This window comes from Bufo gargarizans, chromosome 4 (genome assembly GCF_014858855.1).
Source record: "Bufo gargarizans isolate SCDJY-AF-19 chromosome 4, ASM1485885v1, whole genome shotgun sequence".
Taxonomy (NCBI): Eukaryota; Metazoa; Chordata; class Amphibia; order Anura; family Bufonidae; genus Bufo; species Bufo gargarizans.
Genome location: NC_058083.1, coordinates 99,172,268 through 99,192,607, shown reverse-complemented (window position 1 = coordinate 99,192,607; position 20,340 = coordinate 99,172,268). Strand labels below are relative to the sequence as shown.

Below are 20,340 nucleotides of genomic sequence, written 5' to 3'. Positions count from 1 at the left end.
GGCGTGAGCGGGGAAAAGTCGCAGATTGTGGCACAACTGCATCAAAAATGACCCCCGTAGTGTATGTAACCAGAGCAGAAGGCTGAATGTGTCAAATAGATTATATATATTATTTATCATTGTTATATTATTATTGTGTAAATAGCTTGATCTTCTTAATGCAGGTTAGTGGGGAGGAGGTAGGTAGGCTTCACAATAAAAGCTATTTGTCCTCATCCGATCCACAGATATGGGAATAAGTGAATTAAATTGATAACCAGAATGCGGTTTCTCCACTCACCTGTACTTCGTCCCACAGAAGGGTTGTTACCTTCTGCCCCACCTTTGGCCTCCATGTTGGCAGTGCCATAACAGCTAGAGATTGGGGCATCTCTGTTGTAGGCTCTAACGTGGCCTGTTGAAACTCTGGCACATCAGTAACAGAGGTGTCCGTGGGTTCAAAGGGTGGCGTCTCACATTTCACTCCAGTGAAGCCATCACTACAGATACACAAGTAACTATTCCCGCTGACACTGCAGTTCCCGTGGGTGCACGGCTTCTCTGCGCAGGGGTCTGTAAGAAACTGCAAGAAAAAACACAACAATAAGAATTTTTATTTTTTGGATACTGATCTATGAGCTCTTGCTTTTAAAGGGAACCTGTCACCTCCCAAAACCATCCCAAGCCGCCAGCAGTACCTGCGTGTAGCCAGCAGTGGGTTTCTGATGACGCCTTTCTTCCTGGGCAGGGGATAAAACAACGTTCTCAGTACTTTTGCTGCATCGGCCTTCAGGAAGAAAGGCATCATCAGAAACACGCTGCTGGCTACACGCAGGTACTGATGGTGGCTTGGGATGGTTTTGGGAGGTGACAGGTTCCCTTTAAAGAGGACCTTTCACCGATTATTACACTGTGAACTAAAAATACAGACATGGAGAGCGGCGCCCGGGAATCTCACTGCACTTACTATTATCCCTAGGCGCCGCTCTGTTCTCCCGCTATGCCCTCCGGTATCTCCGCTCACTAAGTTATAGTAGGCGGAGTCTGCCCTTGTTCTTCTGTAGCGCTGGCCAATCACATTGCAGCGCTCACAGCCTGGGAGAAAATACCCTCCCAGGCTGTGAGCTCTGCGCTGCGATTGGCCAGCGCTACAGCAGAACAAGGGCAGACTCCGCCTACTATAACTTAGTGACTGAAATCTCCGCCTACTATAACTTAGTGGCCGGAAATACCAGAGGGAATAGCAGCAGAACGGAGCGGCGCCCGGGGATAATAGTAAGTGCAGTGAGATCCCCTGGCGCTGCTCTATATGTCTCTATTCTTAGTTCACAGTGTCATAATCGGTGAAAGGTTCTCTTTAAGGTCTGGATAGGTGACATACTTTCCTGGTGAGTAAATAGCTACATGGAAGTCTCTACTTTTCTAGCTATAAAATGTTTAATTGTTGCGCTCAGTGTCACATTCACACATTTTAATACAATGGGCTTAACAAAACTTAGTCTTTGATAATATCAGAGTATCCCTTACAAGCTATTTACACCTTCACATCCACTTTGTATTACTCCAAATAATCAATATCACAATATCTTGCTGTTTTGTGTTTAAAGCTTCCATGAAGACATCTCCATGGTAACAGACTACAAACAAATCTTGTGTAGTCTGAACCTGCAGCCATATTTCCATCCACCTGCCCCCTATATCTTGTCATCCTGCCAAATGTACTGTATGTTACTGAGATAGATTGAAGGGGTTATTACTTCAAAATCAGATTAAATAGGGTTTATATGGTTTATTATTACTCTGATACCATGGAAAATAAGGCACCATTCACACAACTGTATTTTTGGTCCCGATCCGCATTTTTTGTGGATACGGTGTGGACCCCTTCATTTCAATGGGTCCACAAAAAATTCGGACAGCACAGCGTGTGCTGTCCACATCCATATGTCCGTTCTATAGCCCTGCAAAAAAGATAGAAAATGTCCTATTCTTGTCCGTTTTGCGGACAAGCGTAGGCATTGTTACAATGGATCCGCAAAAAAAAACTGGATGCAACACGGACGTCACACAGACGCCATCAATATTTTTTGCAGATCCACGTTTTGCGGACTGCAAAATACATAAGGTTGTGTCAATGCACCCTAAGGGCTTATGCACACGGCCGTAGCCGTTTTTGCAGTCCGCATTTTGCGGAATGGAATCTTCTGTAAAACGGACAAAAATAGGACACGATTCTATCTTTTTTGTAGGGCCGCGGTAGGCGGGCACAGATGTGTTTTGATCAAAATATGCTGACTAAGAATCTCAGATTTTATCAGATCAGAATGAGGGCGTAGGTGATTTACTAATATACTAAAGTTTTCTAGTGTATCTCTGTGGCAGATTGCGGCGCAAAGGTTGCTTGTGCTGCAATCTGCGACTTTTCGCGGCAGATCCACCGCCAGCACAGGGGTTATTAAGACCGGCGTTTAAGTAAAAAAAAACAAAAAACTTAATAAATGGTCCCCTTAGCCTATATATCCTTTTTACATCTCTTATGCATTATTTTCAGTGATTTTTTTAATATACATAAGGGCTCATGCACATGAACGTGTGCGGCCCATGTCTGTATTATGGCCCACAGAGCGGGTCCACAATATATGGGCACCAGCCGTGTGCGCTCTGTATCACGGAATGGGTCTGCAAAGCACAAGACACAGAGAGGTACGGAGCGGAAGCCCACAGAAGCACTACGAACATGTTCTATTTTTTGCAGTGCGGACTGAATCTTGCGAAGTGAATGGGTCCACATCTGCAAACGGTGGGCATATGACCTGTGCCCGAGCAAATAGCAATCTGCAGCACGGGCACGGGACACACATGTTCGTGTGCATGAGCCCTAACAAAGAATAAGTTAACAAATGGACTGCAGCAAAATACTGTACTGGTGCAGAGTATAGAACAATTATAGTAGAAATTATTTAGTACATTAAAACTGTCCAATTCTTTATTCAATGCAAATTACTAAAATATAAAATTGAGATATAAAGATATATACAATGAGATATAAACTGAGGCATACAATTGCAAAATTCAACAAGGCAGCTAACTAAAGATGGCCATACATTTTAGATGGCTAACACTCATTCGGTCAACAGCTCACTTTCCCGATCCTCCTATACACATTCTGTACACCCTGGGTTTGGTCCTCTGGATAGGTCATCAGTATCTGATCGGTGAGGGTCTGACCCCCGCCGATCAGCTGTTTGAGGAAGCACCAGCGCTCCTGCAGGCGCCGCAGCCTTCTTGCAGCTTTGCCCAGGTCAGTGATGTCACCTTCATTGGTCACATGGCCTAGGCGCAATACCAAGCACAGCCGCTATACAATGTAAGGTGATGTGCTTGGTAAGCTTACAGGAGCGCTGGTGCCTTCTCAAAGAGCTGATTGGTGGGGGTCCTGGGTGTCAGACCCCCATGATCAGATACTTATGACCTAGCCGGAGGATAGGTCATAGACTTTGGTGCAGTATGTTTCCCTTTTGCTTTTGTGTGTTTCCACAGGGTACTCTGATTGATTTCCATCCATATTCTAAAAACATACTGATTGGTAAACTTGTTTTATATGATTGTGAGCTCCATTGAGCGCTGGGCACTGATGTGTACGATGGCCACATTTACTAATGTGAGTATACCAAGATGTCGTTGTGAACTGTGCCAAAATCTTGTGCAAATTGGTGCAATTTGGCATGTCTAGTTTTAAAGAAATTCCCTGTGCCTTCCCTGTGCGTGTGAGTTAGTGTAAAGGTCTGTTGCAAACTAAGCTAACCAATGGTGTTAAGTTAGAGAAAAGTGTCTATCCCTGCACCACATGTATCATCCAGCCTGAACAGCCGTAATAAATCTGGTGCAGGTCTATACAGTCTGTCTGAGGGGGTAATGTTAAACCAAAGTCCAGCCGGCACTCGATCTGGCCTTCACGTTGCAGCGAGAAGGAGCAAACTCCACGTGGAATATATGAGAAAATACCAGCAACCGTATCTTGCTTCCAAATATATTCTTTTTATTTCATTGTCATAAAGTATATAATATGACGCGTTTCGGCACAAAGCCTTTCTCAATCAGAATGCATAATCATTTTTAGCAAATCGCCTATATATAACATGATCAATTTGAACACAAGTGACGCAAAACGCCCAGCAGTAGGCGGTAATTAAAGGGGTTCTGCACTTTTATTTAACTGATGATCTATCCTCTGGATAGATCATCAGCTTCTGATCGGCGGGGGTCCGACACCTGGGACCCCCGCCATTCAGCTGTTTGAGAAGGCAGCGGCGCTCCAGCTGCGCCGCTGCCTTCTCACTATTTACCGCCGGGCCGCCCGCCCACTGACGTCACGACTTGTATCAATTAGAGTGGGCGCGGCCAAGCTCTGTTCACTTGAATGGAGCTTAGCCGCGCCCACTCTAGTTGATACAAGTCGTGACGTCAGTGGGCGGGCGGCCCGGCAGTAAACAGTGAGAAGGCCGCGGTGCTGCTGGAGCGCCGCTGCCTTCTCAAACAGCTGATCGGCAGGGGTCCCGGGTGTCGGACCCCCACCGATCAGAAGCTGATGATCTATCCAGAGGATAGATCATCAGTTAAATAAAAGTGCAGAACCCCTTTAACTCAACACAAATCAGCATCCGAGTTTCACTTTGATACACAAAAGCAAAGAATACCGTGTTATCAATCTAGAGGATCAACGGGACAATAAGGTCTATGGAAAAAATAGTATGTAAATGAACAAACAAGACAGCGAACCCGAAACAACAATGTAGATATGTATTATATATTACAGACGTGCAATTTCATAGTCACCATTTAAACCCTTGGGATATATTGTGTTTAACCTATGGATCCAGTATGCCTCTCTACGTAATAAAAGTTTATGTCTCCTCCTCTTCTTGGTCTCTATATTTGTTGATTCACATGTGAAAAATCCCTCCACTTTATAGGCCTGTCCCGTTCTGAACCTTTAATAACATGAGAACAATGGAGGCACGGAAATGTTCCCTTCTTCACCGTTCTCAATGTACTCTGTCTCATTGTTTCCTTTTCCTTTTTTCCCAAATCAGCACGTATCAATTTATCCCTAAAGCTGGGGTTCTTTTTATTGCAGATCAATGGAGGATTCCTCAATACATCAACCTCAGGATAGTCTTTGGTTGGTATATGCCAATGTTTCCTAACCATTCTGTCCAAACCAACATTATAAGTATGGAAATTGCGTATAAACGTTATTCTCTGCTGTTTATCCTTTGCAGCAACACTGGACTGCAAGTCTGACCTTGCCTTGTCTAAGATGGACACGGGATAACCCCTCTCAGTGAACCTCTCCGTCATCTCCTCTAATCTGAGATCCTGTCTTGTTGGATCAGAAACTACACGTTTAATCCGCAGAAATTGGGTCTTAGGTGTCGCTTAAGTGAGGGGGGATGAGCACTAGTATAATGGGGAATGCTATTCCTATCTGTCTCGTTTCTGAATAAATCAGTTAAAGATGACCCTTTTCATTCTTTGTAACCATGGTATCCAAAAAGCTCACCATTTGTTTATCAAAGGTAATAGTGAATTTCAGACCTTCACATACATTATTCAAGGAATCAAAAAAGGAAAGAAGAGTCTCCTGTCCACACGCCAAAAATGTGGATATTATCCTGACATTGCTCCATATTATATACATGTGACTCCCCAAAAGATGACATAAATGCATTTGCGTAGGGCAGGGCCACACTCGACCCCATCGCGGTCCCACGTCACTGCAAATAATAAACGTCCCCAAACATGAAAGTCATTTTCAAACAAAACCAAATGTAAATTCTTTAGGACAAATTCCTGTTGTATGTCTGAGTAGTCACTGGTTTGTAATAAACCTGCCACAGTCTGTATTCCTCCCCGTGTTCTATCCACGTATAAAGGCTCTGTCACGGCTGAGGATGGGGAAAATCCTCAGCCGTGCGATGCCAGAAGATGTAAACCACTGCTCGGCCAGGATGAGAGAATTAGGGAGCAGGTCACCTCCTAACGCATCCCTAATCCATCCCTAACTCCTAGCTGCATGGGCCGACCTTGAAGGTAGGAGGGCCAATGCCCAGGAACCTCGGATCCCTACTCACCCTCCGCCGGTCCCTGAACTAGGAGTGAAGGGTAAGACGACCTGTTCTTTCTGGACACGGAGGAACAGGAGTCTCACTGGCCAAGCTGCAGGAAAAAGGGGAACAGAAACAGGCCTATGGATATGGCAGGTGAACTGCAGTAGTTCCAGCCACCTGCCACAGCCTTGCTGACTGGATCCGTGTGCAGGCAAGCTGAAGTCCACAAACAATACAAATAGAACTCAGCACACACACATCCCCACACAGGAACCCAGATCCATAGCTGCACTGAATGATAAAGGAAAACATCAACTTAAACATCACACATAAACTTAAACTTATGACCACAAGGGTGGCCCCCACTGGCAGGTGGAATACACAGGAGGCTACTCCAGCTAGTCATGACTGAAGTACCCCTCAGACTGGAGATAACAATGAGGCTTTATAGGCCCAAGTAGTCACACCCACACAGACACACCCAGTGTTCACACACACACAGAAGGGAATTAACCCTTCCAACACCAGGGAGTGTAGTGAGACCACATTAAGGGAAATACACACAGATACTCACTGCAGCTGTTACCGATGACAACGACATGTGTGGCAAACATGTCCTGGGAGACACTGCCACCACATGTACATGCACCAAACGTTGCCACGGGCAGCTACAGTGAAGGGAAAATGTCATAGTGCACACCAAACATAAAACAGAGTGCACAGCAGACATTCAGAGTGCATACATACACACACACAACTCCAAGGCAACCGCACTAGAGGCAGACAGCAAAGTGCCCCCAGCTGCGGCTGACACAACAAACCAAACCGCGGGCAACTGTATGCGGCTCCCAAGGAGTCACGGCCATAAACATGGTCGTGACAGGCTCACAACGGTTGCTGGGATTTTCTCATACATTCCACGTGGAGATCGCTCCTTCCCGCTGCAACGTGAACGCCAGATCGAGTGCCGGCTGGACTTTGGTTTAGCTTTGTATTTTGGAGCCCGTGCACCGATCTCTACAGATGACGACTGTACCGTCTACTTGAAGCTGATGCGAATGTTATAAGGATCCTTTCACAAGTGACATCTCCCTCAGACTTTTTGAATATTCCTTCAAGTGAGTACAAAAAAAGAAGTTGGGGAAAGGAATTGAGGAGATTGACATCCTATGAATTCTACGCCAGCACTTTAGCAGAATATTGCAAACTGAATAGGATCCCTAGAGGTTTGCGGGGCCATTTGCGTCTGACCTTTTTTCCTGAGGATACTGAATACCGCAGTGATTTTGAGAAAATCATCAATAAATGTTCAAGGGACCTAATGTTATTGACAATCGAGAGGATTCGAAAGTCAATAGTGGAGATAAAAGAACAGATATCCAATACAGAAAGACAGCTACAAGACTCACCGACAGCTGATGAATTGAATAAATTAAAAGAGACAGCGGATGCTCATATTACCACTTACAAAAAGAAGACAACAAAAGAATACAATTTGTGCACGATAACGAGGATTATATCTTTAACAGGGATTAAAGATATAATCCTTGTTCTGGATACAGAAGATTGACGAAGCCGGGATTTTATTCCTCCAGCTCTGGGAGTGAGTCGGCTGGCTCACAGGAATCCGTCCTTTTTTCCGGAGAGGCGGCTGGCGCTCAACAGGAGGAGGAGTAGGGCGGGCCGCAAGCATCGGCGGAACAGCTGCAATGGGGCCGAGCCAGACCGCTCCCAGGTACGAACAAGTCACTGGTCATAAACCTATCATCTAAAAATCTTGATCCCGAACAGTTGAGGGTGCTTCAGAAGGGTTTGACCTTCAGTCCAACTACTAATTTTGACAGTTTCAATTAGATATAGATCTGCAACAGTTTTTTCGTAAAATCAGACTGAAGGCCCACTTTTCTGAACCCAGAAGAATGTGTGCACCAACCAGTGTAAGGGAGGATGGGGTAAAAGGACTATTGAGCCTTACAAGTTTGGGAATAAAAGTGAAGAGCACATTTATGCCACCGAAAATATATCATCCGGTAGAAACATATATATATTTTGTTTCTAAGTAAGCCGGGAAATTGATGCATTCTATTAAGGGAGGTGAATTGCAAATGACTCATAACATAACTGCACAAGAGAGAGGAGCCATTAAAGCGTTGATGGGCGATAAATCCTTAATTTTAAAACCTGCGGATAAAGGGGGTTCCATAGTGGTTATGGACAGGAACAAATGAGTAGAGGAAGTGATGCGTCAGCTATCAGACAGAGAAACTTATGAAGTTTTACAGAGAGATCCGATGTTCTCTATAAAAGAGAAAAGCATTACAATGGTGAACTATTATGGGAATATGGGTGCTATTGATGAGCAGATGCAGAATTTCCTGATTAATCAATCACCTGTTACACCAGTGTTCTATGTACTTCCTAAAGTGCACAAAACACTATTGGACCCCCCAGGTTGCCCTATTGTGGCCTCAGTAGATTCAATATTGTCCCCCTTGTCAATTATTTTGGAGAAGATCTTGACTCCATTAATTAAAAATACACGATCCTTCTTATTGGATACTTAACATTTTCTGAGATCTTCACTCTATTCCCCCTGAAAGCTGGTTGGTAACTATAGACGTCGTGAGCCTTTATACGTGGATAGAACACGGGGAGGAATACAGGCTGTGGCAGGTTTATGACAAACCAGTGACTTCTCAGACGTACAACAGGAATTTGTCCTAAAAATATTACATTTGGTTTTGTTCGAAAATGACTTTCATGTTTGGGGACGTTTATTATTTCCAGTGACGTGGGACCGCGATGGGGTCGAGTGTGGCCCTGCCCTACGCAAATGCGTTTATGTCATCTTTTGAGGAGTCACATGTATATAATATGGAGCAATATCAGGATAATATCCACATTTTTGGCGTGTGGACAGGAGATATCTTTCCTTTTTTGATTCCTTGAATAATGTATGTGAAGGTCTGAAATTCACTATTACCTTTGATAAACAAATGGTGAGCTTTTTGGATACCATGGTTACAAAGAATGAAAAGGGTCATCTTTAACTGATTTATTCAGAAACGAGACAGATAGGAATAGCATTCCCCATTATACTAGTGCTCACCCCCCCCACTTAAGAGAGTGACACCTAAGACCCAATTTCAGCGGATTAAACGTGTAGTTTCTGATCCAACAAGACAGGATCTCAGATTAGAGGAGATGACGGAGAGGTTCACTGAGAGGGGTTATCCCGTGTCCATCTTGGACAAGGCAAGGTCAGACTTGCAGTCCAGTGTTGCTGCAAAGGATAAACAGCGGAGAATAACGTTTATACACAAATTCCATCCTTATAATGTTGCTTTTGACAGAATGGTTAGGAAACATTGGCATATACCAACCAAAGACTATCCTGAGGTTGATGTATTCAGGAATCCTCCATTGATCTGCAATAAAAAGAACCCCAGCTTTAGGGATAAATTGATACGTGCTGATTTGGGAAGCCAAAAGGAAACAATGAGACAGAGTACATTGAGAACGGTGAAGAAGGGCACATTTCCGTGCCTCCATTGTTCTCATGTTATTAAAGGTTCAGAACGGGACAGGCCTATAAAGTGGAGGGATTTTTCACATGTGAATCAACAAATATAGAGACCAAGAAGAGGAGGAGACATAAACTTGTATTACGTAGAGAGGCATACTGGATCCATAGGTTAAACACAATATATCCCAAGGGTTTAAATTGTGACTATGAAATTGCACGTCTGTAATATAGAATACATATCTACATTGTTGTTTCGGGTTCGCTGTCTTGTTTGTTCATTTACATACTATTTTTTCCATAGACCTTATCGTCCCGTTGATCCTCTAGATTGATAACGCGGTATCCTTTGTTTATGTGTATCAAAGTGAAACTCGGATGCTGATTTGTGTTGAGGTAATTGCCGCCTACTGCTGGGCGTTTTGCATCACTTGTGTTCAGATTGATCATGTTATATATAGGTGATTTGTTAAAAATGATTATGCATTCTGATTGAGAAAGGCTTTGTGCCGAAACGCATTATATGATATACTTTATGACAATGAAATAAAAAGAATATATTCGGAAGCAAGATACGGTTGCTGGGATTTTCTCATACATTCCATGAGGGGGGTAATGTAACATAATGCAACTTTTTGGCATCAGGGGGTATCGGACCGCTGCCGATCAGATGCTGACGATCTATCCAGCAGATAGATCATCAGTAAAAAACTGCAGAACCCCTTTAACCCCTAGATTTACACCACCCACAGGATAAGTATATGTCCCCCAATATCTGTACTGCACTGCAGGACGTTGGTGCCATATAAGCAAAGTGAATCAATATGTAAGAAAAGGAAAAGCAAGCAAGGAATAAAGAAAGGCAAGGTAAAAGTGTCAGGGAAAAATGATGAATTCTGCCTTTTGAAGCTCGGGCCCATTAATTCTATTAGATGTAATGGGCTAGGCAAAAGGAATGGGTGGGCACTGGAGAGCTAAGGGCACTCTATGTGAGATATTTTGAGTTCTAGCCTCCCAATAAGGCACTCAATTTTTCATTAACCATAATTCAATGTTATTAATCACACTCCTTCGTTATGGTTCTTCAACTCTGCTGCAAAGAGATGATGGAAAGCATACGTAACACATAGTCTTTAATGAGTGTCGGACAGCAGTACCATAGCTGTATATTATTTATATTGTATTCAGTGCTTATATACAAAGTAAAAAATGTGACCCCATTCTCTTGTAAAAGTGCAAGTTGCCTTGTGCATCATGCTCCCTCAACAATATGGACAGGTTCTAGACGCCTACAGAGAGATGGCTGCCCAGAATCGAGGATGTAATATATAGGCTGCCCGGGATCGAGCATGGAATATACAGTGGATATAAAAAGTCTACACACCCTTGTTAAAATGAGAAAAAGATAAATCATTTCAGAACTTTTTCCACCTTTAATGTGACCTATAAACTGTACAACTCAATTGAAAAACAAACTGAAATCTTTTAGGTGGAGGGAAGAAACTCTATCTGCATATAAAGCTATTCTAATGTTCTGCCGTGTCAACCATTTTCTCCAGTCTCAGGACACTTATACCAGCTTGAAAAATATAGCAGAAGTGACCCACGCCGGTATTTCGCGCGCATTAGGCGAATAATACATTGACGATTTTCGCAATCAAGAATATAATCTCGAATATATGACGAATATTCTACAAAATATCGCAAATTCGAATATTGCCCCTGCCGCTCATCACTACTAATGACAGCGGGCCACAGCACCCTTCTTTTTTGGTTTTCTTTGTATTTAATTCAGGGTTGTCCAAGTTATATAAAAATTCAGGAAGCATCTGTAAATGGTCAAAAAGAACAGAAGAAGCCATACTGATCCCCTTTCTCCCCTGCTGATTCAGATGCTATGCTCCAGTCTTGCACCGATGACATCATTTTCCTGGCTGCACACAGGTCATCATGCAGCCAATCACTGGCTTCAGTAGTATACGGGACATCACTGCTGAGGCCAGTCACCGGCTGCAGTGGTGACCTGTGTGTCATCACTGCATCCAAGTATTACTTAGGGCTCTTTCACACTTGCGTTGTCCGGATCCGGCGTGTACTCCATTTGCCGGAATTACACGCCGGATCTGGAAAAACGCAAGTGTACTGAAAGCATTTGAAGACGGATCCGTCTTCAAAATGCTTTCAGTGTTACTATGGCAGCCAGGACGCTATTAAAGTCCTGGTTGCCATAGTAGTAGTGGGGAGCGGGGGAGCAGCATACTTACAGTCTGTGCGGCTCCCGGGGCGCTCCAGAATGACTTCAGAGCGTCCCATGCGCATGGATGACGTGCCATGCAATTACGTCATCCATGCGCATGGGGCGCCCTGACGTCACTCTGGAGCGCCCCGGGAGCTGCACGGATGGCAAGTATGCTGCTCCCCACTACACTTTACCATGGCTGCCAGGACTTTAGCGTCCCGGCAGCCATGGTAACCATTCAGAAAAAGCTAAACGTCGGATCCGGCAATGCGCCGAAACAACGTTTAGCTTAAGGCCGGATCCGGATCAATGCCTTTCAATGGGCATTAATTCCGGATCCGGCCTTGCGGCAAGTGTTCAGGATTTTTGGCCGGAGCAAAAAGCGCAGCATGCTGCGGTATTTTCTCCGGCCAAAAAACGTTCCGTTCCGGAACTGAAGACATCCTGATGCATCCTGAACGGATTTCACTCCATTCAGAATGCATTAGGATAATCCTGATCAGGATTCTTCCGGCATAGAGCCCCGACGACGGAACTCTATGCCGGAAGAAAAGAACGCAGGTGTGAAAGAGCCCTAATTATTTTAGGCCATTTACAGCCGTTGCCCCAGTTTATATATGGCCTGGACATCTCCTTTAAATAGTAATTCTAGTGCTGACGATCCCTTGATGCATTCACGTCCATTGCTGATCTCAGTAGGAAGCAGAATTTCACTGATGATAAATACTGGCTAATAGTAGCTTTAGAAAGCCACCACAGAAGATCTCATGGATTCTGTATCTGAAAATGGCTCTTCTCACAAATCTCACAGCATCTGACAAATCCCTGCTTACCGTGAAAGGAATAGTAAGGAGCAAAATTGCAAATCCTTTAAACTTAATTTCTCATTTAAAAGGAAGAAAACCCGTTTACAAGAGAAGCCGGTCTCTATGAAAGACGTTTGTCATTTTTGTGCTCACCCATTCCCTCCCCTTGCGCCAATATACGTCTTCTTCCTAATGACTAACATAAATTGTGCCGCTCTTCTCCCTCCAGCCAGAGATCCCATAGGAGGTTTTTACTTCTATCTGAAACAAATTACCTCAATCTGTTTCATAGCTTTACTCTCATCCTATATCCATAAGTTTTCACCAATCTCACTCTCTTCTCTCCCTTATCTCTCTGTGCAAGTCACAGGTAAGGAGAAGACATATTTCATGTGGACAGATCAGCTACTGTATATTATTGGCAGTACATTGCGGGACATTTGAGAGGAATGTGGCCAATCCCCACAAGACTGCTCGCTTTGAATGTACAATCTTGGATTCTATAAATGTATATTAGCGACAGGCAGGAAATGGGGCCTACACACCTCGAGGGTCCGCAGCTTCCATGCAACACAACAGACCAGAGATGATCTCAGTGACCCGTGCATGGACCAGCTTGGTGCTTGATAAGGCCATACTACTGAATGGACCTTACACAACATGAAAGAGAGCCTCATGTAGTGCATACACATCTTATGCAGTGTCTCATTCTACACTTTGGCACATGATGATATTGGTAGTTAGGTGGCCGTACAGTGCAGAAGAAGACATTTTGTGTGGTATCTGGAAACCACAGACAAGCTCTTTCTGACAGACACGCTAATCATACCTTTTATCACTCTATTCCGCACATAACCGTGTATTGTTACGGGTGGTCTGGGGGTTTGAATGGGCAGATAACACCCTAATTGCCCTACTAATTTACATATAATACAGGAAGAACACATTATAATAATAATAAGTATGCTGGTTGAATATTCACAAGTTAAAGGTGTTGTCCCACGAAAAATATTCTACAGTTTTCAAACCAGCACCAGGATCTGAACACTTTTGTTATTGCATGTAATTAAATATTTAGCATAGCCGGTGAGCTATTCAATAAAATGTGTCTGTATAGCGCCAACAGTTTTTTATTTTACATTATTTCGTTGTTCTGCTCACTGATAAGGCTGCACATGCTCAGTTTCATCCTTCAACTGCCTCCTGAGCTGTGATAGGGAGAGCTGAGACACGCCTCCTGAGCTGTGATAGGGAGAGCTAAGACACGCCCCCTGAGCTGTGATAGGGAGAGCTGAGACACGCCCCTGAGCTGTGATAGGGAGAGCTGAGACACGCCCCCTGAGCTGTGATAGGGAGAGCTGAGACACGCCCCCTTATCTGCAGCAGAAAAGACACCCCCCTTGAGCTGTCAGCTTGATATAAATCTAGCAGAGCAATGAATGAGGAGATCTCTGGATCCATGTGAGGTACAGGGCTGGTTCTAGCTTTGTTATAAAGAGATTGTCATGTCCTTTTTTCATTTTTTACATTAGTCATGGTATCACTCCTATAAAGACCAATATTATGACAGGATAGGTCATCGATATAGAATCTGTGGGGGGTCTGACACCCAGCACTCCTGACGATCAGATGTTCCCTGCAGCCTCCGGCACCGTAACTAGCACTTTGAAGCGTGGATCACACTTTTATGTCCAGCTGATGTCCATGAAAAAATCTGTCGCTGTTTCATCTATGAAGATGTTTGTGAACGATCTGCTTTTGGTCAGTGTGTTCGTTTTTTGCGCTCCGTGTGTCATCTGTATTCAATGGACACTGCAAGGCTGAAAATTTATTTATAAAAGTATCTCCTACCAATGGTCAGTGAAAAATGGACCAAACAGATGCCATCCGTGTTGTGTCAGTGATTTTTTTTACAGACCCATAGACTGTAATGAGCATGTTTGGTCCACCACAGATTAAAGTAGTGCATGTCTCTGTTATTTTTTTTTACTGACCCACAGTAAGTACAAAAATACTGATGTGTGAACAAAGATATTAAAATCAATGGGGACATGTGCAGTATATGTCCGCTGCTGTCCACCCCATACAGTCTCCCAGTCTCATCAGACCTCAGTGATTACACAGCATTAGAATCTTGCTGCCACAGATATCGGATGTTTGGTGTGGGCGGAGCTAACATAGCCCCACCCCCATCCTTTGCCTGTACTTGCTCCAGGCTGCCAGGTCCAAACCAGACTGGGATGACTGGGCTGGCATCGGACCCCCAGGCTCTGAACTCCGCTGCAGGACTATAGGAGCCCCCAGGACCCTCTTATCATAGCATCTGGCTTGTTCCCTCTCCAGCTGATAAATCCATCCAGTAAAAGATATTTAGCAGTGTCTGTGGAGGAGGGGGAGCAGGGCTGCTGGGGGTCACACTCTCATTGCAGCAGCCCTGCTTAGGGTTGCCACCTTTCCCAACTAAAAATACTGGGCAAGTTAAGCCACACCCCATAGGGTGTGTGGTTTTGGGGGGCGTGGCTTAACACAGGGTGTGAAGTCAATGTCATACTGTGGCTCCCCAGGAATATTAGAATATTATAGCCCCCATTAGCGCCCCAGTAATAGTAATACACCCAGTAATAGTAATGCCCCCTCAGTAATAGTAATGCCCCCATTAGTGTGCCCCAGTAAGAGTTATGGCCCTATTAGTGCACCCCTGAATCAATAATGCCCCCTATTAGTGCCCCCCAGTAAGAATAATGCCCCCATTAGTGACACCTATTATGAATAATGCCCTCATTAGTGACCCCCAGTTAGAGTAATGTGGCCCTCATCCCCCGGGAACCGTCACTAGGGGCCGGCACACTGACTGTAGAGTGTTGTGTGAGAGTCCGGCAGCTTTCCTGGGCCCAGTAATGGAAACCGGGGGAGAGGGGAGGTGTTGTGATAGGAAAGGAGCGCAGAAGAAGAGCCGGGGACGGGAGGAGCGCAGGCCCGCGGCTCGTCTCATTGTTATCCGGCCTGATCTGGGAGTGAGAGCAGCTCAGTCCCGGCATGGTCGCCATGCTGTGGGGTGAGGGTTTGCTGCTCTCCTTCAGCAGCGTCTTCATGCTCCTGCTCCTGACCACCCGCAGCCCCCAGCTCTCCGGCTTCCAATCCATCCTAACCGGCGGCCTCATCGTCTTCAGGTTCGAACCGGTCCCGGAGTGCCGGCCGCTCACAGCTCGCCGCCGCTCACTCACCGCCAGCTGTCAGGACCGTGATCGAGCAAGTCAGACAGTCTGCACTGCAGTTTGAAATGAATCCTGTGTCCGGGTCTGAGAAAGGCTTGTAGCCACACAGGATTACAAACCCGGACTGTCCGGGTCAATACCGTATGGGTGGCACAGGCTCGGACTGGCCCACAGGGGTACAGGGGAATCCCCCGGTGGGCCCCTGAGCGAGGTGGGCCCCTAGTCTCCCACCCCCTGCACAAGTGGCACATAACACATTAGATTTAGTACACTACATACATATACTCAATGTACAGCACCTCCAGCAGCCTATGTTCATATAAAAAAAAATGTTAGATTATTTATTATATTTCCATGTATCCGTACGGTGGGCCCCCAAAATAAATTTTACTGGTGGTCCCTAGGTACCCCAGTCCGACACTGGGGTGGCAACCCCACTTGCACTGCCCTCAAGTACTGATGGTCACTGATCTGTGAGCTCCCTCTGCCCTCTCTGTGAGCTCCCTCTGTCCCCTCTGTGAGCTCCCTGGGACCCCTGTGTGCGCTCCCTGCGCGTGTTCCCTGTGCCTCCTGTGTGTGCTCCCTGTAAGTACTCCCTGTGTCCTCTGTGCTCCCTGTGTGAGTTGTGTGTGCTCCCTGTGCCTCCTTTGTTTCTCATATGTGCTCCCTGTGTCACACATTGTTATGGGGGATCTGTGGATGACACACTTTTATGGGAGATATGTGGATTATGGGGGATCTGTGGATGACACTGTTATGGGGGATCTCTGGATGACACACTGTTATGGGAGATATGTGGGTTATGGGGATCTGTGGATGACACTGTTATAGGGGATCTGTGGATGACACTGTTAATGGGGGATCTGTGGATGACACACTTATGGGGGATCTGTGGATGACACACTGTTAAGGGGGATCTGTGAAACACACTGTTATGGGAGATATGTGGATTATGGGGGATCTGTGGATGACACTGTTGTGGGGGATCTGTGGATGACACTGTTATGGGGGATCTGTGGATGACACTGTTATGGGGGATCTGTGGATAACACACTGTTATGGGGGATCTGTGGATAACACACTGTTATGGGGGATCTGTGGATAACACACTGTTATGGGGGATCTGTGAAACACACTGTTATGGGGGATCTGTGAAACACACTGTTATGGAGGATCTGTGGATGACACACTGTTCAGAGTGATCTGTGAATGACACGCTGTTATGGGGATCTGTGGAACACACTGTTATGGAGGATCTGTGGAACACACTGTTATGGAGGATCTGTGGATGACACACTGTTGTGAGGGATCTGTGGATGACACACTTTTATGAGGGATCTGTGGATGACACACTGTTATGGGGATCTGTGGATGAGACACTTATGGGGGATCTGTGGAACATACTGTTATGGGGGATTTGTGGATAACGCACTGTTATGAGGGATCTGTGCATGACACACGGTTATGGGTGATCTCTGGATGACACTGTTATGGGGGATCTTTGAATGACACACTGTTATGGGGGATCTGTGGATGACACACTGGTATGGGGGATCTGTGGATGACACACTGGTATGGGGGATCTGTGGATGATGCACTGTTATGGGGGATCTGTAGATGACACACTGTTATGGGGGGATCTGTGGAACCCACTGTTATGGGGGATTTGTGGATGACGCACTGTTATGAGGGATCTGTGGATGACACATGGTTATGCGAGATCTCTGGATGACACTGTTATGGGGGATCTGTAATTGATACACTTTTATGAAGGATCTGTGGATGACACACTGGTATGGGGGGATCTGTGGAACACACTGTTATAGGGGATCTGTGGATGATGCATTGTTATGGGGGATCTGTGGATGATGCACTGTTATGGGGGATCTGTGGATGACACTGTCATGGGGGATCTGTGGATGACACTGTCATGGGGGATCTGTGGATGACACACTGTTATAGGGATCTGTAGATGACACACTGTTATAGGGATCTGTAGATGACACACTGTTATGAGAGATCTGGGATGACGCATTGTTATGGGGGGATCTGTGTGTCACGGCTGAGGATGGGGGAAATCCTCAGCCGTACGATGATGTAAGATGTCCGGTCGCTACTAGGCCAGGACCACAGAATTAGGGAGCAGGTCACCTCCTAATGCATCCCTAACGCTGACCCTGTCTCCTGTCTGCATGAGCCGACCTTGATGGTAGGAGGGCTCATACGCCGAAACCTCAAAGTCCCTACAAGCCCTCAAGTCAGCCCTTAACTATAGACAGAGTAAGACAACCCACTCCTCCCAGACACGGAGGAGCAGGAGTCTCACTGGACAAGCAGCATGAAGAAAGGGAACCTAAACATAACTATGGACATGACAGGTGAACCCAACAGTTCCTCACCAACCTGCCACAGCCTTGCTGACTGGAACCCGTGCTCAGGAAACACTGTCCACAGAAACATAAAACAAACAGCACACACATACGAACACTCAGGAACCAGGACATCCATAGCTGCACAAAAACCAAAGACATAGGACACCAACAAAACATCAAGGACAAGGATTTATGACCGGAAGGGTGGCCCTTACAAGAAGGACGGTTACAGGGTAACAGGAGGACGACTCCAGCAGCATGCCTGGAGTACCCCACCAGAGAACTGAACTGGACTGAGACTTTATAGCCCAGGTAACCACACCCACCAGTCAGACACACCCAGTGACTCACACACACTGGGAAGGGAGTTAACCCTTCCAACACCACAGGAAGGGGAAACACACCTTAAAGGGGAAGTGTCCAACACAAGAACACACTGTGGCTGTTGCCGCTGGCAACGACATGGGTGGCAACCGTGTCCTGGGAGTCAGCCCAAAGGCCGGGACACTGCCACCACATGTACACATCACCAAACGTTGCCACGGGCAACCACAGTGCAGGAAAGGTGTCAGTGCACACCACACCATAAGGCCTCGTTCACACTTCAGTGTTTGGTCAGTGATTTCCATCAGTGATTTGTAAGCCAAAACCAGAAGTGGAGCCTCCACAGACATGAGGTAGAAGGGAAAGATCTGCTCCTGTTCTGTGTTTAGAGTTGCACCTGGTTTTGGCTCACAAATCACTGATGGAAATCACTGACTAAACACTGAAGTGTGAACAAGGCCTAACAAAGTGCACACAGACAAACCAAACGTGCATCCACACGCACACAACTCCAAGGGAACCGCACACAAGGCTGTTGTCCGCGGCAACCGCACCTGAGGCCAACAACAACAAGCCTCAAGCTGCGGTTGACACAACTACCCAAACCGCGGGCAACTGTATGCGGCTCCCAAGGAGTCACGACCAAAACCGTGGCCGTGACACTGTGGGTGACACTGTCATCCACTTTCAATTTTGCCCAGGGCCACACTTTGTCTAAAACTGGCTCTGGCTGTCCGTGAAAAATGTGCAATGTGTGGAAACAGAGGCAACAATGATTACGTCAGGATTCTTCCCATGATGCGGATTTGAAATCCGTGCCTGGAAAAATCTACACTATATGAACTATAGTGTGGATTCAAATTAAGATCGATCGGAGGTAGACTAGGAGCATTTTCTATATGGACTTAAGGTATAAAATTTGCACCAAAATCTCTCCAGAAAAACTCTGATATTATTGTAATACAAAGCTGGGCAGCCATTCTGGCTTAAAAAAGGGGGGGGGGGGGTTCCCAAGCAGAAACCATCTCCCTCATTTGCCAAGCTTATCTCCTAACAGTAAAGTGATATATTCGCAAGGGTTACAGTTCTGTTTCTCTAATGAGCTCCAAATCACTGGCCTTCCTAAAGCCAACCCTAGGGGGAGCTCACTGCAGACAGATATATACCCCCACTAAATTCAATACTAGTTATGTAAAGTGCTCGCCCCGCAGGTAGTTAGAATTTTAGCATTTAGTTTTATTGGGGCAGGCTTCATTTGGCTGGACCTGACAATATTTTTATCTGTACTGCCCTGATTTCTGCCGTTTTGGGTATATATTAAAAAAGCTGCCCTCTATCTCAGTTGCATCCTGTGTGGCAGCGGTTTATGGAATATATAATGGAGCTAGATAGCCACAGAGACATGAGATGAATTGGTCTGGAGTCTCATTTATTGAGCAATATTATTTAAGCTTTCTAAACTGGAGCCTAATTAAATACATCTCAAGGCTTCGCACTTGACAGCTCTGACCTTATTCCAATCACATCGGTCCATGACAAACAGCAGATGAAACCAATATAAATGTGTCTGTCTTAGGCCTCCTGCACACAACTCTGTGTCCCCCATGGCCGTATTGAGGCTCACGGCGGGTCCGCAATACACGGGCCCCGGCTCATGTGCACTCCGCATCACGGATGCGTACCCATTCACTAGAATGGGTCTGCAATCACAGAGATACGGAACTGAAGCACAGACCGGAACCCCACAGAAGCACTACGGAGTGCTTCAGTGG

At 45.7% G+C, this 20,340-nt stretch overlaps 1 protein-coding gene across 1 annotated transcript in view; it reads right to left on the bottom strand.

The window, feature by feature from the left end:
• The window catches only part of DNER (delta/notch like EGF repeat containing), a 240,439-nt gene that overhangs the window by 119,597 nt on the left and 100,502 nt on the right, over positions 1–20,340 (bottom strand). Inside the window, exon 2 of the mRNA XM_044290795.1 lies at positions 281–562. Within this exon, the coding sequence (XP_044146730.1) occupies positions 281–562 (282 nt within the window). The remainder of the gene's footprint in view (positions 1–280; positions 563–20,340) is intronic.